Source organism: Heteronotia binoei, chromosome 1 (genome assembly GCF_032191835.1).
Source record: "Heteronotia binoei isolate CCM8104 ecotype False Entrance Well chromosome 1, APGP_CSIRO_Hbin_v1, whole genome shotgun sequence".
In the NCBI taxonomy this organism is placed as follows: domain Eukaryota; kingdom Metazoa; phylum Chordata; class Lepidosauria; order Squamata; family Gekkonidae; genus Heteronotia; species Heteronotia binoei.
The window spans coordinates 265,722,315-265,749,104 of record NC_083223.1 but is presented as its reverse complement, the minus strand read 5'-3'; the positions used below and the strand labels follow the sequence as shown (position 1 = coordinate 265,749,104).

At 48.9% G+C, this 26,790-nt stretch overlaps 1 protein-coding gene across 1 annotated transcript; it reads right to left on the bottom strand.

Moving 5' to 3' along the window:
* Positions 1–8,895: 8,895 nt before the first annotated feature.
* On the bottom strand, positions 8,896–26,254 carry KRTCAP2 (keratinocyte associated protein 2). The gene is made up of 5 exons (XM_060260651.1): positions 26,151–26,254; positions 20,518–20,671; positions 17,630–17,694; positions 13,259–13,325; positions 8,896–9,123 (listed from the first exon to the last, which is right to left on the bottom strand). The coding sequence occupies exons 1-5, from the start codon at positions 26,152–26,154 to the stop codon at positions 9,003–9,005; spliced, it is 411 nt and encodes a 136-aa protein (XP_060116634.1). The 5' UTR covers positions 26,155–26,254; the 3' UTR covers positions 8,896–9,002.
* Between the last annotated feature and the right edge of the window lie 536 nt (positions 26,255–26,790).

Sequence of the window (26,790 nt, the reverse complement as noted above, 5' to 3'; positions counted from 1 at the left end):
GTCCCTGGGGGGTTGGCTGGAGTTTCAGCACAGTCACGATCTCTTTCTGAGGAAGGCGGGGGAAATGGGTGTAGCAGCCAAGCTCCAAGGGGAGAAAAGGTGAGGAAGTCCATTGATTAAATGAGCCTATATCCAGGTGCTCATTGGACCTTTCTTAGAATCATAGAGTTGGAAGGGACCTCCAGGGTCATCTAGTCCAAACCCCTGCACAATGCAGGAAACTCACAAACACCTCCCCCAAAATTCATAGGGTCTTCATCGCTGTCAGATGGCCATCTAGCCTCTGTTTAGAAACCTCCAAAGAAGGAGAGCCCACCACCTCCCAAGGGAGTCTGTTCCACTGAGGAACCGCTCTGTCTGGAAGTTCTTCCTAATGTTGAGCCGGAAACTCTTTTGATTTAATTTCAGCCCATTGGTCCTACCTTCTGGGGCCACAGAAAACAATTCCACCCCATCCTCTATAGGACACCCCTTCAAGGACTTGAAGATGGTGATCCTCTCACCTCTCAGCCGCCTCCTCTCCAGGCTAAACATCCCCAGCTCCTTCAACTTTTCTTGTAATATTATTATGTGAATGGACATTTCTAGTGCAGCATAAAAAGATTATATGATTCTAAATAGGTTTTTCTTAAATGGTTTTATTAAACTGTGGATTGAAAACGTGTTACTTTCCGTGGTGAAAGCAAATGTCATTCTACCCCATTGTCTTCCCTCCCCTCCCTACACCCCGCTCTCCTCAGCCGCCACCTTCAAAATCCCCAGTTACTTCCCAACCTGGACCTGGCAACCCAAGCAGGGAAGCCTTCTCTCACACCAGGGCTTTTTTTGAGCAGGGTCACACAGGAATGCAGTTAAGAGCATAAGAACGTAAGAAGCCATCTTGGATCAGGCCAATGGCCCATCCAGTCCAACACTCTGTGTCACACAGTGGCCATAAGAACATAAGAGAAGCCATGTTGGGTCAGGCCAATGCCCCAATCAGTCCAACACTCTGTCTCACACGGTGGCCATAAGAACATAAGAGAAGCCATGTTGGGTCAGGCTAATGGCCCATCCAGTCCAACACTCTGTGTCACACGGTGGCCATAAGAACAGAAGAGAAGCCATGTTGGGTCAGGCCAATGGCCCATCCAGTCCAACGCTCTGTGTCACACAGTGGCCATAAGAACATGAGAGAAGCCATGTTGGGTCAGGCCAATGGCCCATCCAGTCCAACACTCTGTGTCACACAGTGGCCATAAGAACATAAGAGAAGCCATGTTGGGTCAGGCCAATGGCCCATCCAGTCCAACACTCTGTGTCACACAGTGGCCATAAGAACATAAGAGAAGCCATGTTGGGTCAGGCCAATGGCCCATCCAGTCCAACACTCTGTGTCACACAGTGGCCAAAATACCCAGGTGCCATCAGGAGGTCCATCAATGGGGCCAGGACACCAGAAGCCCTCACACTGTTGCCCCTCACAAGCACAGAAACCGTTACCCCTCCCAAGCACTGGCTGGCTTGGTGGCAGGGTGTGTGGCCTAATATGCAAATAAGTTCTTGCTGGGCTTTCTCTGCAAAAAAGCCTTGTGTGAAGCAATGGTGATGATGTCAGGGGGGGTGGCCTAATATGCAAATGAGTTCTTGCTGGGCTTTCTCTACAAAGAAGCCTGTGTGAAACAATGGTGATGACAGAGGGTGTGGCCTAATATGCAAATGAGTTTCTGCTGGGCCAGTCAGCCAAGATTTATTGTGGCATTGAGGCATTTACAGAAATATAAATAAAATAAGAGCTATTTGCTATATAATATAATATAACATAAAAGCCATTTATGGAAATATAAAATCAAATAAGAGCCCTGTGGCGCAGAGTGGTAAAGCTGTAATACTGGAGTCCTAAACTGTTCACGACCCGAGTTCAATCCCAGCAGAAGCTGGGTTCAGGCAGCCGGTTCCAGGTTGACTCAGCCTTCCATCCTTCCAAGGTCGGTAAAAGGATTACCCGGCTTGCTCGGGGGGAAAGTGTAGATGACTGGGGAAGGCAATGGCAAACCACCCCGTAAAAAGTCTGCTGTGAAAACGTGATGCGACGTCACCCTAGAGTCGGAAACGACTGGTGCTTGCACAGGGGACTACCTCTACCCTTTAAAATACTGGGAGCATATGAAGTACAAAATTAAAAATATATATACAAAAAAGCCCTGTGTGAAACAATGGTGATGTCACGGGGTGTGGCCTAAAATGCAAATGAGTTCCTGCTGGGCTTTTTCTACAAAAAACACAACAACCCTGTTTCCCCCTAAGCGGAAATGTTATCCACCTTCTTAACTGCTGAAGAATTAGGCAGTTTCTGGCCACCCCTGTTTCTGTCCGCTGCCCCAAGGCAGCTGTGTGCTTTGCCCTCCCTCCCTCCAACCTACACTCCCCATTTTCTTTGCACCCCCTATCCAGGCCTCAGAGAAGAGGGGTCGGAAGGAGATTTTGGCTCCCTCCGAAAGTATACAGAGACCTGAACAGGGGAGGCAATTGCTGAGGTTTCAGTTACTAAACAAACAGAGCTCTGGCCGGCTTTCTTCTGGAATGCAAATCCTCAGAGAGGGGCTAAGCCACTCCCCTCCTACGTCCACAGCCCCTCTCTGCCTTGGCCCCGTTGGCCTGGCAACTGTTTTCCCCTCCTCAGGGTCTGGCACAGGGGTCAGGCAGGAAAGCGGAGAGCCAGGTTGACATTTCACCCTACCTGGAGATGGGGCGGGCGTGGGGCACAGTTCCCTCAGGCGAGTACAGGCTCCCCGGGTTCGGAATTCGAGGGGGCACAAGGTTGACCCAACAGGGAAAACCCCTGGGAGAGATTTGTTCCTTTAAATCGAGGAGCTTTAAAAATCTGGTGTAGGATTAGTGAGAAATTGCACACAACCAGCTGCGGGAACTCTGCAATAAACGGCTCTCATGGATTTCTTTCTTATTAGGGATAATAACAGCACAATTTTAGGGTTGCCAGCCTCCAGGTGGGGCCTGGAGGCATCCCACTTTTACAGCTGCTCTCCAGCTGGCAGAGATCAGCTCCCCTGGAGAAAATCAAACATGGAAACAAACTAACACTAAAAATTTCTTCAACTTTCACACCAACGGGTGTATGTACAAAGACAGTCTAATACAATATGCACAGTAATAACTCAATGTACATAAATATTTTTTACATAATGGCTCCCAGAACAGCAACTGGTCCTTTAATGCAATTTCAGTGAGAGTTTGAGGCTAGAAAGTGCATGAAATAAAGTCTGTTGGGCTAGTATTGCCTCAATATATTATGCTCTCAAACTTTGATCTCTATGCGACTGACAAGGATCCAATGCTTACAGGGCTTTTAGTACAAGTGACATCATTGTACCAGCGACATTGTGCGCCAGCCACTTAGCCATTTCTGGGAAAACTCTACGGTTTTCCTGGATGCTCTAGCAATTTGGGAGGGAAAACTCAATGGTACAATATGTACCATAGAGTTTTCCCACTCTCAAATTGCTAGAGTGTCCGGAGGACTCCGGGGACTTGGGAACCCTATTGTGACCTAATATGCAACTGAGTTTCTGCTGGGCTTTTTCTACAAAAAAAAGCCCTGTTTCCACATAAGAGAAAAAGTGATTTACAGGCAGGCAAATAGTTAGGGGAGGGAGAGGTGGAAAGAAAGCAACTTTAAACGCATTCTCAAAGCTGGCTTGGAGAATTGATTTAAAGAGACAAATGCCTTCTTCAAGCCAGCCGAGAGGTGGTGGGGACTTCGCGAGCCACACAATATGTGTGAAAAAGCCACATGTGGCTCCTGAAAAAGCCACAATTTGGCCACCCCGGCCTATTTTATAAGAATGTTGCAAAATCAAATGAGAAAATATTTGTGAAGCATTTTGAATTTGCAGGTGCTATAGAAATGCTCAGCTCTATGATATACTAATGTCAAGTATTTCTATTGCACATAACTATTATTAATAACAGCTCGGTAGACCTTTAACCAAATTTGCCCACTTTTTTCCTCCCCAGAAAAAAGAAATGCATTAAGGCTTGCAATTTTCTTTTGTGCTCAAAATGCCACTCTCTGCCAGTCCTGGAGTGCCCCCTACTGGTTGCAGCTTAATAAAACAACTGTGGCAAGACCAGGAAGGCTATTGCTATTCTCAGCCAGTAAAAAGGTAAATCCCCTGTGCAAGCACCAGTCGTTTCCAAGAGGACTCATAAGAAAATGGCCAAAATTGTACCCCTCACCAAGGCTCAGCCCCGGTAAGAAATATGTTCATTTCATCCCTGCCTTTTTCTTAATTTAGAGCCAAACTACATGTTAAGTGTCTTCAAGTCACTTCCGACCAGGGGTGGAATTCTAGCAGGAGCTCCTTTGCATATTAGCCACACCTCCTGAGGTAGCCAATCCTCCAAGAGCTTACAGGGCTTTTAGTACAGGGCATACTGCAAGCTCTTGGAGGATTGGCTACATCAGGGGGATGTGGCCTAATATGCAAAGGAGCTCCTGCTAGAATTCCACCCCTACTTCCGACTTATGGTGACCACATGAATGCCTCTTGTTAACAGCCTCGCTTAAGTCTTGCAAACTGAGGGCCACGGCTTTCTTGACGGAGTCAACCCATCTCCTTTGGGTTCTTCCTCTGGTCCTGCTGCCTTCGACAGCTAGAAGCGGACTAGATTGGCTAGTGGTAGGGCACGGCGGGTGGACTTTGGGTCAGTCTAGCCTACCTGGCAGGGTTGTTGTTGCGAGGGCAGAATAGGGGAAAGGGAAGCGACAGACATTGCCTTCGGCATCTTGCTGGGAAGGCGGGCTGATGGTGTCGTGATGATAACAAAGCAAACCAAATTTTCTTCGGGAAGCAACGTCAGAGAAGCCATGTAGGATCAGGCCAACGGCTCATCCAGTCCAACACTCTGCGTCACAGTGGCCAAAACCCAGAGCCCATCAGGAGCTCCACCAGTGGGGCCAGAAGCCCTCCCACTGTTGCCCCCCCCCAAGCACCGAGAATATAACACAATATAAGAGAAGCCAATGGCCAATCCAGTCCAACCCTCTGTGCGATAGTGGCAAACCCCCCCAAAAGGGAGCCATCAGGAGGTCCACCAGTGGGGCCAAGATCCTAGAAGCCCTCCTACTGCTGCCCCCCAAGCATCAAAAAATACAGAGCATCACTTGCCCCAGACAAAGAGTTCCATCTATACCGTGGACTGCTGCTCCAGATGTTGATCCAGTCCCCTCTTGAAGCTGTCTATGCTTGTAGCTGCCACCACTTTCCGTAGCAGTGAATTCCATGTGTTCATCACCCTTTGGTGACTTCCTTTCATCCATTCCAACCCAAACTGCTCAGCAATTTCATGGAGTGCCCACGAGTCGAACTCTCATGGAGTGCCCACGAGTGTTAAGGGCTGCTAAGTGGCTTTTGAATGATGAATTAATGACCTCCCAAACATCCTATCAGTTAACAGCCTTGCTTGGATCTCGCAAGCTGAGAGCCGTGGTTTCTTCGATTGAGTCGATCCCTCTCCTGTTGGGTCTTCCTTTTTTTCCTGCTGCCTTCCACTTTTCCTAGCAGGATTGCCTTTCCCAGGGCTGCTTGTCTTCTCACAATGTGACCCCAGCGGGGGTGGCCAAACTCGCTTAATGTAAGAGCCACAAAGAAATGTCAGGTGTTTGAGAGCCACAAGACGTGAATGTCAGATGTTTGAGAGCCGCGGCAGAAGGAAGGAAGGAAGGAAGGAAGGAAGGAAGGAAGGAAGGAAGGAAGGAAGGAGGATGAAAGCAAGATGGAAGGAAGGCAGGCAATTAGATGGGAGGAGGGAGGAAGTAGAAAGAAAGCAACTTTAACATTAGATGCATTCTCCAAGCTGCTGGCTGGCTTCTCCAAGCTGGCTGATGGAGCAGTGGGGCTTCAAGAGCCACACAACATATGTGAAAGAGCCACATGTGGCTCCCAAGCCGCAGTTTCACTGCCCCGGTCCAAAGCATGATAGCCTGTTTGCTCATTTTAGCTTCTAGGGAGAATTCAGACTACTACCAGGAGAGCCAGTTTGGTGTAGTGGTTAAGTGTGCGGACTCTTATCTGGGAGAACCGGGTTTGATTCCCCACTCCTCCACTTGCACCTGCTGGAATGGCCTTGCGTCAGCCATAGCCCTGGCAGGGGTTGTCCTTGAAAGGGCAGCTTCTGTCAGAGCTCTCTCAGTCCCACCCACCTCACAGGGTGTCTGTTGTGGGGGAGGAAGATAAAGGAGATTGTGAGCCGCTCTGAGACTCTTCGGAGCGGAGGGCGGGATATAAATCCAGTATCTTCATCTACCTCACAGGGTGTCTGTTGTGGGGGAGGAAGGGAAAGGAGATTGTGAGCTGCCCTGAGACTCTTCGGAGTGGAGGGCGGGATATAAATCCAATATCTTCATCTACCTCACAGGGTGTCTGTTGTGGGGGAGGAAGGGAAAGGAGATTGTGAGCTGCCCTGAGACTCTTCGGAGCGGAGGGCGGGATATAAATCCAATATCTTCATCTACCTCACAGGGTGTCTGTTGTGGGGGAGGAAGGGAAAGGAGATTGTGAGCTGCCCTGAGACTCTTCGGAGTGGAGGGCGGGATATAAATCCAATATCTTCATCTACCTCACAGGGTGTCTGTTGTGGGGGAGGAAGGGAAAGGAGATTGTGAGCTGCCCTGAGACTCTTCGGAGTGGAGGGCGGGATATAAATCCAATATCTTCATCTACCTCACAGGGTGTCTGTTGTGGGGGAGGAAGGGAAAGGAGATTGTGAGCCGCTCTGAGACTCTTCAGAGTGGAGGGCGGGATATAAATCCAATATCTTCATCTACCTCACAGGGTGTCTGTTGTGGGGGAGGAAGGGAAAGGAGATTGTGAGCTGCCCTGAGACTCTTCGGAGTGGAGGGCGGGATATAAATCCAATATCATCTTCATCTTCTACATTGTGTTTTTTCTACTTCTTTATGGTTGTTTTCCTGTGTTCCTTGCAACAGCTTCAGGGAACTGCTTCTAAAACAAAAAGAGCCCAAATGGGCTTGGAACGGTGCCTTGGGGAAGGGAAGGGCCCCTGCCTCCCCTCCAAACAATTTTCTTGCAGCAATACCATAGGGTAGTGGTGGAATTATTTTGCCAGTTTTTCAGCTCCGTGTTGAGTGCCTGTGCACACGGAGCAGCAGAACAGGCAAAATAACTCCCCCTTGCCACAGCTTTGGTGCAAGAAAACTGTTTAGAGGGGAGGCAGGGCCTCCCCTTCCCAAAGGCACCCTCAGGCTAGGGTTGCCAACCTGCAGCTGGTACCTGGAGATCTCCAGCTATTATAGTTGATCTCCAGATTGGGTCCCTCCTGGAGAAAATGGCCGCTTTGGAGGGGGGACTCTGGCATTATACCCTGCTGAGGTCCTTCCCCTCCCCAAACCCTGCCCTTTCCCGGATCCACCCCCCCCCACCAAATTTCCAGGTATTTCCCAAACCAGAGCTGGCAACCCTGTTCCTGGCATTATACCCTGCTGAGGTCCTTCCCCTCCCCAAACCCTGCCCTTTCCCGGATCCACCCCCCCCCACCAAATTTCCAGGTATTTCCCAAACCAGAGCTGGCAACCCTGTTCCAAGCCCATTTGGCCTCTGCTTTTATTTCAGAAAGTTCCCTGGCAGCTGTTGCAAAGCTGCAGAGAGCATGGTGAAACGTGTGCAAATGAGTGGGAGAAAGCGTAGAGTTTGGCTCTCGGAAAATACCAGTAGCTTGGAAGAGGGAGGGGAAGAGATGAAAACCCAAAACTCTGCCTATCGACAGAAACTGGATGGACATAGCCAGCAAAAATGTCAGCCCTGAAGTTCCCAGTTTGAATCATGTCATATCATCAACACGTTATACGGTCTGAAGCCTTTCCACAACCTGGACATCGTACCAGCCTGCTGTTGCGTCTTATATCCGCAAAATGTGGCGCACAAGCAGCGATAAGTTCTTCCAGCCTCTGACTGTCTCATCCACAAGGTTTCTCGTCTTCACATTTGGGAAGTTTCCTTACTGAACACTAACCTCATATACAGTACTGGCGCTTGCCCCAAGACTTTGGCAAAAAGGGGGGGGGGGTTCCCAATTTTAGTTTCCTAAAGAGCGAGCCCTGTGGCACAGAGTGGTAAAGCTGCAGTACTGCAGTCCTAAGCTCTGCTCACGACCTGAGTTCGATCCCAGCGGAAGCTGGGTTCAGGTAGCCGGCTTGAAGCTGACTCAGCCTTCCATCCTTCCGAGGTCAGTAAAATGAGTGTAGATGACGGGGGAAAGTGTAGATGACTGGGGAAGGCAATGGCAAACCACCCTGTAAAAAGTCTGCCGTGAAAACGATTGTGAAAGCAACGTCACCCCAGAGTTGGGGAGGGACACTGGCTCAGTGGTAGAGCATCTGGTTTGGTGTAGTGGTTAAGTGTGCGGACTCTTATCTGGGAGAACCGGGTTTGATTCCCCACTCCTCCACTTGCACCTGCTGGCATGGCCTTGGGTCAGCCATAGCTCTGGCAGAGGTTGTCCTTGAAAGGGCAGCTGCTGTGAGAGCCCTCTCCAGCCCCACCCACCTCACAGGGTGTTTGTTGTGAGGGAGGGAGATTGTGAGCTTCTCTGAGATTCTTCGGAGTGGAGGGCGGGATATAAATCCAATATCTTCTTCTTGGTAAGCAGAAGGTCCCAAGTTCAATCCCCGGCATCTCCAACTAAAAAGGGTCCAGGCAAGTAGGTGTAAAAAACCTCCGCCTGAGACCCTGGAGAGCCTCTGCCGGCCTGAGTAGACAATAGCGACTCTGATGGACCCAGGGTCTGATTCAGTAGAAGGCAGCTTCATAGGTTCAAACGACTGGTGCTTGCACAGGGGACTACCTTTACTTTTTTAAAGACAGAGAAGAAGCCATCTTTGTTTTATTAAGAAAAAAAGTTTTATTCGATGAGTCGATTGTGCTGAACAGAATCCTCTCCCCTACCCAGAACTAAGAAGGAAGGAACGGCCTCCCTCCGGGGCATCAATTCCTCTTCCTGCCTTTGCTGACAGCCTTGACGGGGGCGGGCACCGGAGTCGCCGACTGGTACAGCGTGGAGGAGATCTTGTTGATGTAGTACAGGCCCACCAGGGAGAAGATGAAGCTATGGGAAAGGAGGAAGTTTTAGAAGACTGCGACTGTTCATGCCAATTCCAGAGTAAGGGGAATTCAGAAAAGGTGAGAGAGTGTCTTTACGCGAGGAATGATTAAAATATGCAGTTCACTGCCAGTGGATGTACAATGGCCACAGGCACAGATGGCTTTAATGGAGGATTAGACAGAGACGTGGAAAGGTTTATCAGTGTGGCAACGAGCCATAGGGATTAAAGGAAACCTATTAATATCAGTGCCAGGAAACTTCATTGGGGAAAGGCTCAGCCTCTCTGCCCTGCTGTTGGCCCTCCAGAGGAACTGGTTGAGGCCACTGTGTGAGACAGGAGGCTGGACTGGATGGACCCTGGTCTGATCCAGCAGGGCTCTTCTGATGTTCTTTAATGGGGAAGGCCTCGGCCTCTCTGTCCAGTTGTTGGCCCTCCAGAGGAATTGGCTGGCCTCTTTGTGAGACAGGTTGCTGGACTAGATGGAGTATTTGTCTGATTCAGCAGGCCTCTTCTGATGTTCGTATTTTTGAAGTCTGGAAACACCAGAAAGAACTGAAGCGTAGGGTGAGCATAGGCACATTAAGAAGTAGAAAAAGGAAGGGAGTTATATGTTATCTTGAGGTGCTTGGAGGAAGAAGAGGTTTTAAAAATGTACTAAATCAATACAAATCCTCAAGCAAGACTGCAGACAGTGGTAGTCTCATACCTTTGGATTCCCCTTCTTGCAGTGATTCACCTGGTGTCTTTCAAGTCTGAGGCACCAGAAGCAAACTGCTTTCATCTAAACAGTCTGCTAATTGGAAAAAAAAGAGTCATTTGTATGTTAGTTAAATTTATTGTTAGACTGTATTTGCCAAGATTGTTTTACTGCGCTTCCTATCGTAGTGTTTTTATTATGCCGGTTGGCTGTCTCGTATCGATTCTGGTTAATTTATTGCATATTTTTAGGGGCTTTTTAAAAAATCTTGAGGTAAGCTTGTTTGAGTGTATATTATGGGGGGAAACAGCTAAGGAACAATTCTAGTGACTTCTCCTCACAGGTCCTTCTTCCAAGGCGCTCTAGAACAGGGATATCTGTGTCCTTCTTCCCCATTTAAAACAATTTTTTAATTTGTTTAACCTCTCCGCGAATGGACTCGGGGCAGCTAACAATAATTAAAGCACCAATTATAAGTTATGGTATTAAAATAATAAAACTTAGCATTTAAAATTACATTAAAACTTTTCAGAGTTTTAATATAGGCGGAATTCTAGTTTCTGCCAGGCAGGGAGGGCTGAAAAGGTGTGACTGGCCCAAGCAGACTTCGTGGCAGAGGGGAGATCTAAACTCAGGTCTCCCAGAGCCTAGTGTGACACTCCATCTAGTCCAGCATCCTGCCTCACACAGAGGCCTCAACCAGTTCCTCTGGAAGGCTAACAACAGAGCAGAGAGGCTGAGGCCTTCCCCTCATAAGAACATCAGAAGAGCCCTGCTGGATCAGACCAGTGAGGGTCCATCTAGTCCAGCATCCTGCCTCACACAGTGGCCTCAACCAGTTCCTCTGGAGGGCCAACAACAGGGCAGAGAGGCCAAGGCCTTCCCCTCATAAGAACATCAGAAGAGCCCTGCTGGATCAGACCAGTGAGGGTCCATCTAGTCTAGCCTCCTGTCTCACACAGTGGCCAACCAGTTCCTCTGGAGGGCCAGCAACAGGGCAGAGAGGCTGAGGCCTTCCCCTCATAAGAACATCAGAAGAGCCCTGCTGGATCAGACCAGTGAGGGTCCATCTAGTCCAGCATCCTGCCTCACACAGTGGCCTCAACCAGTTCCTCTGGAGGGCCAACAACAGGGCAGAGAGGCCAAGGCCTTCCCCTCATAAGAACATCAGAAGAGCCCTGCTGGATCAGACCAGTGAGGGTCCATCTAGTCTAGCCTCCTGTCTCACACAGTGGCCAACCAGTTCCTCTGGAGGGCCAGCAACAGGGCAGAGAGGCTGAGGCCTTCCCCTCATAAGAACATCAGAAGAGCCCTGCTGGATCAGACCAGTGAGGGTCCATCTAGTCCAGCATCCTGCCTCACACAGTGGCCTCAACCAGTTCCTCTGGAGGGCCAACAACAGGGCAGAGAGGCCAAGGCCTTCCCCTCATAAGAACATCAGAAGAGCCCTGCTGGATCAGACCAGTGAGGGTCCATCTAGTCCAGCCTCTTGTCTCACACAGTGGCCTCAATCTGTTCCTCTGGAGGGTCAACAACAGGGCAGAGAGGCCGAGGCCTTCCCCTCAAAAGAACATCAGAAGAGCCCTGCTGGATCAAACCAGTGAGGGTCCATGTGGTCCAGCATTCTGTCTCACATAGTGAACATAAGAGAAGCCATGTTGGATCAGGCCAACGGCCCATCAAGTCCAACACTCTGTGTCACACAGTGGCAAAAAATTTTATATACACACATACACTGTGGCTAATAGCCACTGATGGACCTGTGCTCCATATTTTTATCTAAACCCTTCTTGAAGGTGGCTATACTAGTGGCCTCAACCAGTTCCTCTGGAGGGCCAACAACAGGGCAGAGAGGCTGAGGCCTTCCCCTCATAAGAACATCAGAAGAGCCCTGCTGGATCAGACCACTGAGGGTCCATCTAGTCCAGCATCCTGTCTCACACAGAGGCCTCAACCAGTTCCTCTGGAGGGCTAACAACAGGGCAGAGAGGCTGAGGCCTTCCCCTCATAAGAACATCAGAAGAGCCCTGCTGAATCAGATAGTGAGGGTCCATTTAGTCCAGCATCCTGCCTCACATAGTGGCCTCAACCAGTTCCTCTGGAGGGCCAACTACAGGGCAGAGAGGCCGAGGCCTTCCCCTCATAAGAACATCAGAAGAGCCCTGCTGGATCAAACCAGTGAGGCTCCATCTAGTCCAGCATCCTGTCTCACACAGTGGCCTCAGCCAGTTCCTCTGGAGGGCCAACAAAAGGGCAGGGAGGCTGAGGCCTTCCCCTCATAAGAACATTAGAAGAGCCCTGCTGGATCAGACCACTGAGGGTCCATCTAGTCCAGCATCCTGCCTCAAACTGGCCCAAGCAGACTTCATGGCAGAGTAGAGATCTGAGCTCAGGTCTCCCGGATCCCAGTGTGACACTCTCAACCAGGGGTCCCCCACATGACGTCTGTGGGCATCTTGGTGCCCATCAAGTGTGGGGCCATATGGGGCTTTTGCTAGCAGGGCTTCTAACTAGCCATTGGGAGTTCAGCTGTGCAGATTTTTAAAAACACTGCTTTGGTGGCAGCTGCTACCACAGCACCAAGTATCTTCATTGTGTGACTAAAGGTAAGCAGAGGCAGGAGGAGATTGGAGTCATACCCCACCTTTTACTCAAGAGTCTCAGAGCAGCTTAGAATCTTCTTCCCCGCATAGTAGACATCCTTTGAGGCAGGCGGGGCTGAAAGAGCGCTGAGAGAACTGCTGTTGGGAGAACAGCTCTGAGAGAACTGGGACTGGCCCAACGTCACCCAGCTGGCTTTAGGTGGAGGAGGAGGGGGGAATCAAACCCAGTTCTCCAGATTAGAGTTCACTGCTCTTAAGAGAGCCAGCTTGGTGTAGAAGAGCCATCTTGGTGTAGTGGTTAAGTGAGTGGACTGTAATCTGGGAAAATCAGGTTTGATTCCCCACTCCTCCACCTGCGCCTGCTGATGTGACCCTGAGTTCTCACAGAGCGGTTCCTCTCAAGAGCAATTTCTGCCAGAGCTCTCTGAGCTCCATCTCCCTCACAGAGTGTATGTTGTGAGAAACGGAAGGGAAAGGAGATTGTAAACCATTCTGAGACTCCTTCGGGTAGTGAAGGGCGAGGGTATAAATCCAATCTCTTCTTAACCACTATACTAAAATTGGCTCCAGCTCCTGCTGTCGCTCTTTTGCGGCGGCCATTTTGTGACTGCGCCTACCGTGCTGTGACAGAACTTCGCAGGGCCCTGTGGGTTCAAAAAGGTCAAGGACCGCTGCTCTAACCACTCTTCCGCAGTGGCTTCCCTGATGATGACCGTTTTCCCAGAGCAACGTGTGCTACGTCACCAGTGCTGTCTTGAGTGATGGTCTAGGACTTGGGAGACCCAGCTTCAAATCCCCATGAATTTCACCCGCAGGCTGGAAGTCCCTTATTCTTACCAGGTAGTGACGCAGACTCGGTGAATCAATCCTGCCGCAAACAAGGCCAGCAGGAGGCAGACGATGACTACGGAGGGAAGAAAGGCAGACCGGTTGGGGAAAGCGATCAGAAAAAAGCCCTTAGCAAGCGAGTCAGATTTCACGCCAAAAGCCCAGATAAGTTTAAATCTGTTCCGGAGATCAGAATCGGTTTGCGTCGCACTGGGATATCCACTTCAAGCCAGTACGCTCTTAGAAAATACCGCCCATTTGAGCAAGTGCATCGATCGATTCTTTCATTTATTTAAAACGGTCCCTTCTCTTACGGTGATGATGGACAGTTTCCAAATTCGATAGAAAACACAAATGCCCGTATGCTAACTGGTCCCAATAAACCAAAGAGGGAGGGGGGGGGGAATCCATCAACGACACACAAAACAATCCAGCCGGCCGTCCACAGAGGTGGCCCAATCAATAAGGCGCCACCCGGTCAGCTATAAAGCAGCGTTCAGAATTATTAGACGGCCAACTGCAGAGAAGCACTGAGGTTCAAAAAACGATTTAAAATAATTTAAACCGTCAGCCTACAACGATCTCCCAACGGATGCAAAAAAAAGTTTTATTCTATGATTTATTTAGTGAAATTTCAGTCGCCGGGAATGAATGGGACGTGACAAACTGAATGACGGCATCAATAACGAGGAATTATCTCGAACGATAAGAAGGCCGTCCGGCCATTTGCCTGCAGAAGATGCTGAAGGCTGCGGACTTTCTTCCCACTTCCCTCAGAACATTCTGAGCAAAGGCTCAACTGGATGGCTTGCGGGCCATGTTCCCTCTAAGTTGCAGTCTTGTGAGCAAAAATACTACTTGGTGAGCTACTGGCAGAAATTATTGTGCTCTGGGGTCATTCTTCCTGAGCTAAGACAAAAATGTGTGAGTCGGAGTCCAAAAATCTGTGAGTTAGCTCACGCTCACTCAGCTTAGAGCACGTGTATCAAACATGTGGCCCGGGGGCCCAACCAGGCCCTTGGAGGGCTCCTATCAGGCCCCCGAGCAACTGGCTGTCATCTGCTTCCTTCTCCCTCTCTCTTGCTTCCTTCTACATCACAGCTTGCTTTGCAAGGCTTGCTCAGTCATACAGGAGCTACAGAGCAAAGCCTCTATTTTCTCCATTGGCTGAGGCTCCTCCCTTGGGGAGGGAAGGGGGAAGTATAGCTTGCTTTGCCAGGCTCTCTCAATTGCACAAAAATACAAAACTGTATGGCCCAAAATCGTTTATATCACAATAAATTGTATTCAAACATCTCTCACAAAACACAATCAAAAGTGCAGAAGGATGAATGGAGCCCAGCTCCAGCAAGAATGTCTCAGTTCAATTAGTCCCGTTCTGACAGAAGATAAAATAATGTGACCATAAAGTCCAAGCACTTATAAGGAGGGATAAGGCTCAAAAGAGCACTTTTCCCTCCTTGCAAGGAGCCTTTTCCCTCCTTCGATTCGAGCTTTGTTCTACAATTATGCGGGCTGCAGGACCCAAACTGGCAAAGAGCCCTGCAGATTGACGGGGCCGCCATACAGAAGGGGACAATTCCGTTCCCTTCTCGGCACAGTCTTCTGACTGGTCTATGAGACCGCACGGTCCTGCAGTCTTAAAATCCACATTCCCAGGGTCTTAGACAGAACCTGAGAGAAAGTGGACCGCAGGAAAGATCTTGTGACCCATCCTGAGCTGAATAGCCCAGGCAAGCCCGATCTCATCAGATCTCGGAAGCTAAGCTTAATAATTGGATGGGAGACCTTTGAATACCAGCATTCTGGAGGGCAGGGGCAGGCTTCATTCAGCCACCTCCCTGAATATCCTCCAGGCCCCCAGCGGGGGTCAGTCACCAGAGGTCGCGATGACATCCAGGTATGCACACATTCACAAATGCACATGCACACACACACACACAAAATATTAAAATATATATATTGTGACCAGGGCTTTTTTGTAGCTGGAACGCCTTTGCATATTAAGTCACACTCCTCCGAGAGCCTGGTCTTCTTTGGCAGTCTCCCATCTAAAGTCTAGCCAGGGCTGATTCTGCTTCGCTTCCAAGATCCGACGAGATCAGGCTAGCCTGGGCTATCCAGGCGTGTTTGCAAATGCTCCTAAATCAATGGGAGAACAAAAGGTTTTGATGAGATTCAGAGTTCTGTGTCGGGTTACAGGTTAACCTGACACAGACGTCTCGATCCCATCAGAACTTTTAAAGTTTTCCAAGGGATTTAGTGACAACTGACATCCTTCAGGGCTTGATTAACGCTTGGACTTTTTTGATGGCTTCTCAATCTCTCTCTGTCTTTTTTAAAGCAATACACATTTCGACAGTTTGTATTGTGCCTTGACTGGTTAGGTTTCTGTGAATGTGGGATACAAGGAGGTTGAGAAAAATCTGAAGAAGATATTGGATTTATATCCCACCCTTCCCTCTGAATCTCAAAGCAGTCACAATCTCCTTTACCTTCCCCCTCCCCAACAGACAACCTGTGAGGTGGGTGGGGCTTAGAGAGCTCTCCCAGAAGCTGGCCTTTCAAGGACACAGAGCGGCCTACAATCTCCTTTTACCTTCCTCCCCCACAATAGACACCCTGTGAGGTGGGTGGGGCTGAGAGAGCTCTCCCAGAAGCTGGCCTTTCAAGGACACAGAGCGGCCTACAATCTCCTTTTACCTTCCTCCCCCACAATAGACACCCTGTGAGGTGGGTGGGACTGAGAGAGCTCTCCCAGAAGCTGGCCTTTCAAGGACACAGAGCGGCCTACAATCTCCTTTTACCTTCCTCCCCCACAATAGACACCCTGTGAGGTGGGTGGGGCTGAGAGAGCTCTCCCAGAAGCTGGCCTTTCAAGGACAGAGAGCGGCCTACAATCTCCTTTTACCTTCCTCCCCCACAACAGACACCCTGTGAGGTGGGTGGGGCTGAGAGAGCTCTCCCAGAAGCTGCCCTTTCAAGTACAGAGTCTCAAAGCAGCCTGCAATCTCCTTTACCTTCCTCCCTCACAACCGACACCCTATGAGGTAGGTGGGGCTGAGAGAGCTCGCCCAGAAGCTGGCCTTTCAAGGACAGTCTCACAGCGGCCTACAATCTCCTTTACCTTCCTCCCTCACAGCAGACACCCTGTGAGGTAGGTGGGGCTGAGAGAGCTCTCTCAGAAGCTGCCCTTTCAAGAACAGAGTCTCAGAGTGGCCTACAATCTCCTTTACCTTCCTCCCCCACCACAACACACACCCTGTGAGGTAGGTGGGGTTGAGAGAGCTCTAACAGAAGCTGCCCTTTCAAGGACAACTCCTACGAGAGTTATGGCTAATCCAAGGCCATTCCAGCAGCTGCAAGTGGAGGAGTGGGGAATCAAACCTGGTTCTCCTAGATAAGAGTCTGCGCACTCAAGCACTACACCAAACTGAAGAGAGATATAAAGAAAACAATTTACAGTGCAATCCTAAACTGAGTTATACCATTCTAAGCCCACTGACTTCAATGCAATTAGAAAGGTGGAACTTTATTTAGGACTGTACCACAAACATCTGTTTTGCTACATCAGTGGTTTCTACACACACACACACCCACTTCATCTGGCTTTTGCAAGTTCTAAATGGGTTTGTGTTTGCTTTTGACAAACTAATTGGAACAACAGGCTGGATCCTACTTGGCAAAAAGAAAAAGGACCGACCCTGTTTAAACACCAAAACAGTTATGCTGGGGGTCACAAGACCCACACAGATAAAAGCTATGCAGGACAGAAGGTGGGGGGTGGTAGGGGGCTGGCAGAGAGCCAGTTTGGTGTAGTGGTTAAGTGCATGAACTCTTATCTGGGAGAACCGGGTCTGATTCCCCACTCCTCCACTTGCAGCTGCTGGAATGGCCTTGGCTCAGCCATAGCTCTCACAAGAGTTATCCTTGAAAGGGCAGCTTCTGAGAGAGCTCTCTCAGCCCCACCCACCTCACAGGTAGGGGAGGATATAGGAGATTGCAAGCCGCTCTGAGTCTCTGATTCAGAGAGAAGGGCGGGGTATAAATCTGCGATTCTTCTTCTACTTCCAAGCCAGAGAAGATCAAGCGGGAAAAACCGGCAGGATGCAACCAGTGTTCCCTCTAAGCTGAGTTAGCATGAGCTAGCTCACAGATTTTTGGACTCCGACTCACACTTTTTTGTCTTGGCTCTGGAAAAATAGCCCCAGAGCAAACTAATTTATGCAGTAGCTCACAACTTTAAATGCCAGTAGCTCACAAAGCAGAATTTTTGCTCACAAGGCTCCAATGGAATGATTCCAACCCCCCCTCCCCTTCCTGCCCCACACAAGGTCGACCCCCCGCCCCCCACATGGATCCTACATTCAGACAACTCACTTTCCGGAAAGATCTTGGCTTGGAATCCTTTGCCAAAAATCAAGTTTTCCAGGTTGTTGAAGGCCAGGAAGGGTTTTGGAGTCAAGGAAAAGGACCGGACGGAAGCCAGCGTGGTGTCAACGGTTAAGAGTGTCAGATGAGGATACAAAGCGCTTTGGGTGACCCCTCACCTTCTCTCTCTGCCTCACCTACCTGGCAGGATTGTTGTGAGAAAGGAATAACCTCTTTTAAAAAAAAAAGGTAGTCCCCTGTGCAAGCAACAGTCGTTTCCGACTCTGGGGTGACGTTGCTTTCACAGCATTTTCACGGCAGACTTTTTCCGGGGTGGTTTGCCATTGCCTTCCCCAGTCATCTAAGCTTTCCCCCCAGCAAGCTGGGGACTCTTTTTACCGACCTCAGAAGGATGGAAGGCTGAGTCAACTTCGAGCCAGCTACCTGAACCTCAAGCCAGCTACCTGAACCCAGCTTCCGCCGGGATTGAACTCAGGTCATGAGCAAAGCTTAGGATTGCAGCACTGCGGCTTTACCACTCTGCACCACGGCGCTCTTAGGTATCTCTGCTGTATAATCTTAAAAAGGGGCACACATGGCCTGGCCCAACATGGCCCGGCCTGACAAGGTCTCATTTATGTCAGATCTAGGCTGCGGGAACTGCACTGGCTGCCAATTGTATACCGGGTTCGTTACAAGGTGCTGGTTATGACCTATAAAGCCCTATATGGCCGAGGACCTGCCTACCTCAGGGACCGCCTCTCTCCATATGTCCCCCAGAGAGCACTGCGTTCCAGCTCACAAAATCTTTTGGAAATCCCTGGGCCTAAGGAGGCCAAACTTAAAACAACTAGGGAGCTGGCCTTCTCTATAAAAGCGCCCCAATGGTGGAATCAGCTGCCAGAGGAGGTGCGGGCCTTACGGGATCTCAACCAGTTCCGTAGGGCCTGCAAAACTACCCTCTTCCAAGAAGCCTTTAAGATGTAACCAGAATGAATATTACGCTGCCTGGATGAAAAGAGACTGTAGCACCACTGTATTGTTTTAACTTATTCTTAAATTCTTAAATTAATTTATATTTTGTATTTATATTGTTGATTGATTTTATCTGTTATTGTTATACCATGATACTGTATCATGCTCTGTAAGCCGCCCTGAGCCTGCCTCGGCGGGGAGGGCAGGGTATAAATAAAAATTATTATTATTATTAGATCTGGCCCTCATAACAAATGAATTCGACACCCCTGGTCTAGAGACTAACAAAAAAACCCTGCGGCATGAGCTTTGATACTCTGAAAATCTTGTTGGTCTCCTAAAGCAATACAGGACTCAAATGAATTGTTATTGGGATTTTCATCTCCAGTCTAAAAGTCCTATCCCCAGTTTCCTCACCCTACCGGAACTCTGTCTGCATGCCAAAAATTCAGGACTACTTCCTTTCAAGAGAGGCAAATGCCTTGCGTTCCGTAATCTCAAGACCATTTCCACTCATGCAATAAAATGATGCAGCAGCATGGCTTTTTTTGTAGGAGCTTCCTTTGCATATTAGGCCACGCCCCCCTGATGTGGCCAGTCTCCAAGAGCTTACAGCAGGCCCTGTAAGATCTTGGGAGGATTGGCTACAATGGGGGCATGGCCTAATATACAAACGAGTTCCTGCTACAAAAAGAAACCTGCATGGCAGAGGGTGGAATGTACCTCCTCAGAGCAGAACGGCAGAGCAAGTTCTTCAGTTACTTTGAAGAAAAGAAGCTTCTCTGCAGGTAGAAAGCTAGCACCGCAGGGCGAAGCTGGCATAGAAATAGTGGCATGTAGCACTATTTTTAAGCTCTAACTTATAAATTGTTTTATATGTGTTTTAATTTTATGATCATAACGTACTGTACTGTTGTATTATGACTGTGAGCCGCCCAGAGTCCGTATATGGAGTGGGCGGCATACAAATTTAAAGTAAATAAATAAAATAAATAAATAGAACATAAGAGAAGCCATGTTGGATCAGGCCAATGGCCCATCCAGTCCAACACTCTGTGTCACACAGTGGCCAAAAAAACCAAGTGCCATCAGGAGGACCACCAGTGGGGATAGAAGCCGTCCCACTGTGCCCTCCCAAGCACCAAGAATACAGATTATCACTGCCCCAGACAGAGAGTTCGACCAATACGCTGTTGCTAATAGCCACTGATGGACCTCTGCTTCATGTGTTTATCCAATCCCCTCTTGAAGTTGTCTAAGCCTGTAGCCGCCACCACCTCCTGTGGCAGTGAATTCCATGTGTTAATCACCCTTTGGGTAAAGAAGGACTTCCTTTTATCAGTTCTAACTCAACTGCTTAGCAATTTCATTGAATGTCCACGAGTTATTGTATTATAAGAAAGAGAGAAAAGTACTTCTTTCTCTACCTTCTCTATCCCGTGCATAATCTTCTAAACCTTGATCATGTCACCCCCTCAGTCGACGTTTCTCCAAGCTAAAGACCCTCAAGCGTTTTAACCTTTCTTCACAGGGAAAGTGTTCCAACCCTTGAATCATTCTAGTTGCCCTTTTCTGCACTTTCTCCAATGCTATAATATCCTTTTTGAGGTGCGGTGAGAACTGTTCTGCCTTGAAGCGCTGGCTTTCTACTTGCAGGGAAGGAATGGATTTCTTTTTCTATTTTTTAACCCTGCTTTTCGGACGGCCCAACAGCTCCCGTGTTAGACGATACCCACTCCCTCTCTTGCGTAGCTTCAACACGTTCCTTCGGTGGGGGAACAAAAGCGGCATTTGAGGAAGAGTTCTGAAAAAAAACATTTGGGGACAGATGACAAAATGTGGGAGAACGCTGGCCTCCTCTGACACCCACTCCGATAAGTCTGGCCCTGCTGTACTCCCAACCAGGCCACATGAAGGATACTGTCAGGGAGAAGATAAAGAGGGCGGAGCCTAGGAGGCCCCCCTGGATGGTCAGCCATTCGCTGGAGGCGAGCTGGCGGCTGTACATCTGCATGCCGGTGAAGAGCAGGAGACAGAGCAGTGAAGACAGAACCAAGGATGTTCCCGTGCCGACGGCTGGTGAGACAGAAAAAGAACATTTATTACAGGGAGGGCATTCTCACGGCTGAAGTGACGGCCTCAGGAATAAACAGCTTTAAAAGGGGATGAGTTTAGTTTAGTTTATTTACAGCCTAAGCCAGCATTTGAAACAGTCAAATCGTACAAATTTAAAACTGAATGACCATAAAATTGTACATAAAAAGGCATAAAATACCGTTGTGAAACTACAAATACAACAGAGCACGGCAGTTAACGGCAAAGGTGTTTGGCCGTTTCCTGACTGAATTAGTAGAGTTTTCCTTATTCTTGTGGCAAGCCAGCCAAATTTTGCTCATTCGTATGTAACCTCAGGGCTCTTATCGCCAAGAAGATTCTTAAGGAGTTGCAGTTTTTGACTACCGGTAAAAGGCATGGCTGTGGAAAACGGAAGTGCTTCGTGATGATCATTATCAGCTTTACAGTCAAATATGACATGGACTAAAGATTTGACACCATCATTGCAGCAGGGACATAATCGTTCTTGGAACGGCACTTTTTGGTACCTCCCCTCCACCACCACTGAAGGGAGTTAAAAGGGGATTAGATATATGCATGGAGGAAGGGTGCATCAATGGCTACAGGCCATGGTAGGTAGAAGTCCCCCTCATGAATGCCCCTCCCACATCAGAGGGCCAGTTTGGTGTAGTGGTTAAGTGTGCGGACTCTCATCTGAAAGAACCAGGTTTGATTCCCCACTCCTCCACTTACAGCTGCTGGAATGGCCTTGGGTCAGCCATTGCTCTCACAGGAGTTGTCCTTGAAAGGGCAGCTACTGTAAGAGCTCTCTCAGCCCCACCCACCTCACAGGGTGTCTGTTGTGGGGGAGGAAGGTAAAGGAGATTGTGAGCCGCTCTGAGACTCTTCAGAGTGGAGGGCGGGATATAAATCCAATATCTTCATCTACCTCACAGGGTGTCTGTTGTGGGGGAGGAAGGTAAAGGAGATTGTGAGCCGCTCTGAGACTCTTCGGAGTGGAGGACGGGATATAAATCTAATATCTTCATCTACCTCACAGGGTGTCTGTTGTGGGGGAGGAAGGTAAAGGAGATTGTGAGCCGCTCTGAGACTCTTCGGAGTGGAGGGTGGGATATAAATCTAATATCTTCATCTACCTCACAGGGTGTCTGTTGTGGGGGAGGAAGGGAAAGGAGATTGTGAGCCGCTCTGAGACTCTTCGGAGTGGAGGGCAGGATATAAATCCAATATCTTCATCTACCTCACAGGGTGTCTGTTGTGGGGGAGGAAGGGAAAGGAGATTGTGAGCCGCTCTGAGACTCTTCGGAGTGGAGGGCGGGATATAAATCCAATATCTTCATCTACCTCACAGGTTGTCTGTTGTGGGGGAGGAAGGGAAAGGAGATTGTGAGCCGCTCTGAGACTCTTCGGAGTGGAGGGCGGGGTATAAATCCAATATCTTCATTTACCTCACAGGGTGCCTGTTGTGGGGGAGGAAGGTAAAGGAGATTGTGAGCTGCTCTGAGACTCTGATTCAGAGAGATGGGCGTGGTATAAATCTGCGGTCTTCCTTTTTCTTCTTCTGATCTATGCAGATGCCACAAAGTGGCCAGCCAATTCCTCTGAAGGGCCAAACAAACAGGGCGTAGAGGCCAAAGCCTTTCCCAGATGCTGCTCCTGACTCTGGGATTCAGAGGCTTCGTGCCTCTGAATGTGGAGATTCCCCTCAGTCACCATGGCTAGTAGCCGCTGATAGACCTCTCCTCCATGAATCTCTCTAATCCCTCATTCATTGCCTCATTCCCTTGGAAAGCCATCACTGCAATTTTCCACTGTATAAAGACTTCCACAGCCCCTGTCTAACACTGGAGAAGGACAATCTAGATATGTTAAGAACATAAGAGAGGCCATGTTGGATCTGTTAGGGTTTACAGATACCTTTAGCAGAGTTGTGTGGGGAGAACCACAAATAAACAAGCCAGGCACACGTTTTAGCTTAAGAATAAAGTAGTTTACTTTTACTATGAGGAAAGGTGACTGGGATTTGTAGAAAACAAATAAGGACTCAATATCCTTTCTAGCTTCTAAGCTACATCTCGACTCTGTGGAGTCCAAACTCTAACTGCATGGAGATCTGAGGGCTTTACACAAAGGGCAATAAAAACTGACCAAATGGCTTCCCCCAGACCACCTCCCAAATATATGGATTAGCCTATTAGGGCTTTCCTTCAATGGTCACTATACATTTGGAGTACTGTGTGCAGTTCTGGTCGCCGCACCTCAAAAAGGATATTATAGCATTGGAGAAAGTTCAGAAAAGTTCAGAAAAGGGCAACTAAAATGATTAAAGGGCTGGAACACCTTCCCTATGAAGAAAGGTTGAAACGCTTAGGGCTCTTTAGCTTGGAGAAACGTCGACTGAGGGGTGACATGATAGAAGTTTACAAGATAATGCATGGGATGGAGAAAGTAGAGAAAGAAGTACTTTTCTCCCTTTCTCACAATACAAGAACTCGTGGGCATTCGATGAAATTGCTGAGCAGACAGGTTAAAACGGATAAAAGGAAGTACTTCTTCACCCAAAGGGTGATTAACATGTGGAATTCACTGCCACAGGAGGTGGTGGCGTCCACAAGCATAGCCACCTTCAAGAAGGGGTTAGATAAAAATATGGAGCAGAGGTCCATCAGTGGCTATTAGCCACAGTGTGTGTGTGTGTGTATATATATATATATATTTGGCCGCTGTGTGACACAGAATGTTGGACTGGATGGGCCATTGGCCTGATCTAACATGGCTTCTCTTATGTTCTTATGTTCATATTGACACCCAGCCTGAGCGGGAAGTACGTGCAAACATTCTCATTGGCTATACCTCTCACTGGCTAAACATCAGCATGCATATACATTCATTTAATTAACTCATGACAACAAGAAGTGAAATTGCAATAGAAACCCAACAGGATCAGGCCAATGGCCCATCCAGTCCAACACTCTGTGCCACACAGTGGTCAAAAAAAAACCAGGTGCCATCAGGAGCTCCACCATTGGGGCCAGGACACTAGAAGCCCTCCCACTGTGTCCCCCCACCCCAAGCACAAAGAATACAGAGCAGCACTTGCTCCAGACAGAGTTCCATCAATACGCTGTGGCTAAGAGCCACTGACAGACCACTGCTCCGTATGTTTATCCTTTCCCCTCTTGAAATTCCTGTGGCAGTGAATTCCACGTGTTAATCACCCTTTGGGTGAAGCACTTCCTTTTATCTGTTCTAACCTGACTGCTCAGCAATTTCATCAAATGCCCATGAGTTCTCGTATTGTGAGAAAGGGAGAAAAGTCCTTCTTTCTCTGCCTTCTCTATCCCATGCATAATCTTGTAAATCTCTATCACGGGGTAGCCAAACTGTGGCTCGGGAGCTACATGTGGCTCTTTCACACATATCGTGTGGCTTTCAAAGCCCCCAGTGCCCCATTGGCCGGCTAGTAGAAGGCATTGCTCTGTTTAAATCTCTTCTCCAAGGAAAGCCACATGGTGGCTTGGAGAATGCATTTAAAAGTAAAGATTGCCTTTTCCCCACTTTTCCCTCCCTCCCCCCATCTATTTTCCTTCCTTCCTTCCAGCATCTGATATTCATGTCTTGCAGCTCTCAAAAATCTGGCATTGATTCTATGTGGCACTTACATTAAGCCTGACCACTCCGCTCTATCATGTCACCCCTCAGTCGACATTTCTCCAAGCTAAAGAGTCCCAAGCGCTTTAACCTTTCTTCATAGGGAAAGTGTTTCAACCCTTTAACCCTACTAGTTGCCCCTTTCTGCACTTTTTCCAATGCGGTAATATCTTTTTTGAGGTGTGGTGACCAGAACTGCACACAGTACTTCAAATGAGGCCGCACCATCAATTGGCCTTGGGTCTGCCATAGCTCTGGCAGGGATTGTCCTTGAAAGGGCAGCTGCTGTGAGAGCCCTCTTCAGCCCCACCCACCTCACAGGGTGTCTGTTGCGGGTGAGGAAGGTAAAGGAGATTGTGACCACTCAGAGACCCTGTCCTTGAAAGGGCAGCTGCTGTGAGAGCCCTCTTCAGCCCCACCCACCTCACAGGGTGTCTGCTGTGGGGGAGGAAGGGAAAGGAGATTGTGAGCCGCTCTGAGACTCTTCGGAGTGGAGGGCGGGATATAAATCCAATATCTTCATCTACCTCACAGGGTGTCTGTTGTGGGGGAGGAAGGTAAAGGAGATTGTGAGCCGCTCTGAGACTCTTCGGAGTGGAGGGCGGGATATAAATCCAATATCTTCTTCTTCTTATACAATTTAATGAGTGAAAAAGGGGTTCTACCCCAGTGGGCAAAAATTCATACTTGCTGGAAGGATTTCTTTATATGTGTAATTCACTTGCTGGACTCAGCTGCACAGAATTTAGCTATGGCTGCGAGTTTACATGGCTTTAAAAGGGAATTTGACAATTCACAGAGAAGAATAAGATGAAGAACATAGATTTATACCCCACTCTTCTCTCTGAATCAGTCTCAGAGTGGCTTACAATCTCCTTTATCTTCTTCCCCCACGATAGACACCTTGTGAGGTAGGTGGGGCTGAGAGAGCACTTACAGCAGCTGCCCTTTGAAGGACAATTTCTGCCAGAGCTATGGCTGACCCAAGGCCATTCCAGCAGCTGCAAGTGGAGGAGTGAGGAAACAAACCCAGTTCTCCCAGATAAGAGTCCACACACTTAAGCACTACACCAAACTGGTGGACAGGACCACCAGCGGATATTAGGCATAGCAGTTAAACAGAACTTCCATGTTCAGAATTCAATTGCTGGGGGGCGTCAATAACATGAGGAGGTTTGGTGTTGGATCCCTAATGTGGGGTCTTTCAGGGACATCTATCTGGATTCTAAAGGAAATTGGATGCTAGACTAGATGGTCTAGTCTAGCAGACCATCAGCAGAACTCCAATGCTCTTATAAGAACGGTCAATTCTGGTCTACGCTAGGACCTGGGCACTGCTTTGGCAGAGCCTTCGCACGCAGATGACAGCAAAAGCTCTGGCACAGGTGGCAGTGCCCAGTGGTTGGGCGTGACAACTGAGAGAGCTGCAAGCTCACCTCGCACACTAAGAGCTGGCGTTGCACAGAAGCTTAAGGGACTAACAAGGAAGGAAGCCATGGGTTCAAATCCCACCTTCCCTGCAACCCTTAAGGAAGACAGCTTTCACACGCAGTTCATGCACAGCTTGGAGAGGGATTAATAACACTGGCCTACTTTACAGGGCTGTTGTGTAGGTCACAACCAAGGGCTTAAAACACTTGAAAGCATAATGCAAGGGGTAAGTATTGAGCTCCAATTTTCTCCCTCCAAAGCATCCCAATAACTCCCTCCCTCCCGGTGCACGGCATGGACATTTATTAATAGCAAAAACCTGGGCACATCTTTTTAATCCCCACAGTTTGCAACTAACGCATTACTCCCTCATTTCCAGTTGCCAACAGTACGTTACCCATAATGCCCAGCGTTGTGCCCCTTTAATCTAGCTGTTCACCGCCGGATCCAACGAGTCTGAATCAAAGTTCCGTCCCTTCCAACGGCGCATGCGCCTCCCTCGCCGCAGAAAGGCTATGCTTTCTGCGCACGCGCAGGCCTCCCCGCTGTTCCAACGGCGACGTGTAAGTAACGAGCCCTTAAGCGCATGCGTAGAAAAACTCCCATGCCCTCTTACCGGGATTGAATAGCTATAGTAGCGGGTGTCGTATCTTCCGCATGCGCAGTCGAAGATGATTGGATGGGCCTCTCCTGGCGGTCGTGGCGTGTCACTGCAAGGCTGTACTGTGTTTCCGTCGCCCGGCCCGCGGAGGAGCGCGCGTGCGCACAATGGACTTGCTCCACCGCCCTCTGGAGGTTTGGAACAAAGGAGCTAAGCCGCTCGCAGCGTGGCAGGTTCGAGTCCCGCTTCGTCCGAGTGAACAATTATGAAATTTGGCCAAATACCAAATACTGCAGTGATCTGGCGGGTAGAGTTAAAACATACGCACACACATAGTCTCCGCAGGCTTTCCTTGAAGCTGCACCCGCTGCTTCTGCCGCTACGAATGGGAGCGTTTCTACACTGTTGCTGAAGCCACCTACTGCAGACAGGGGGG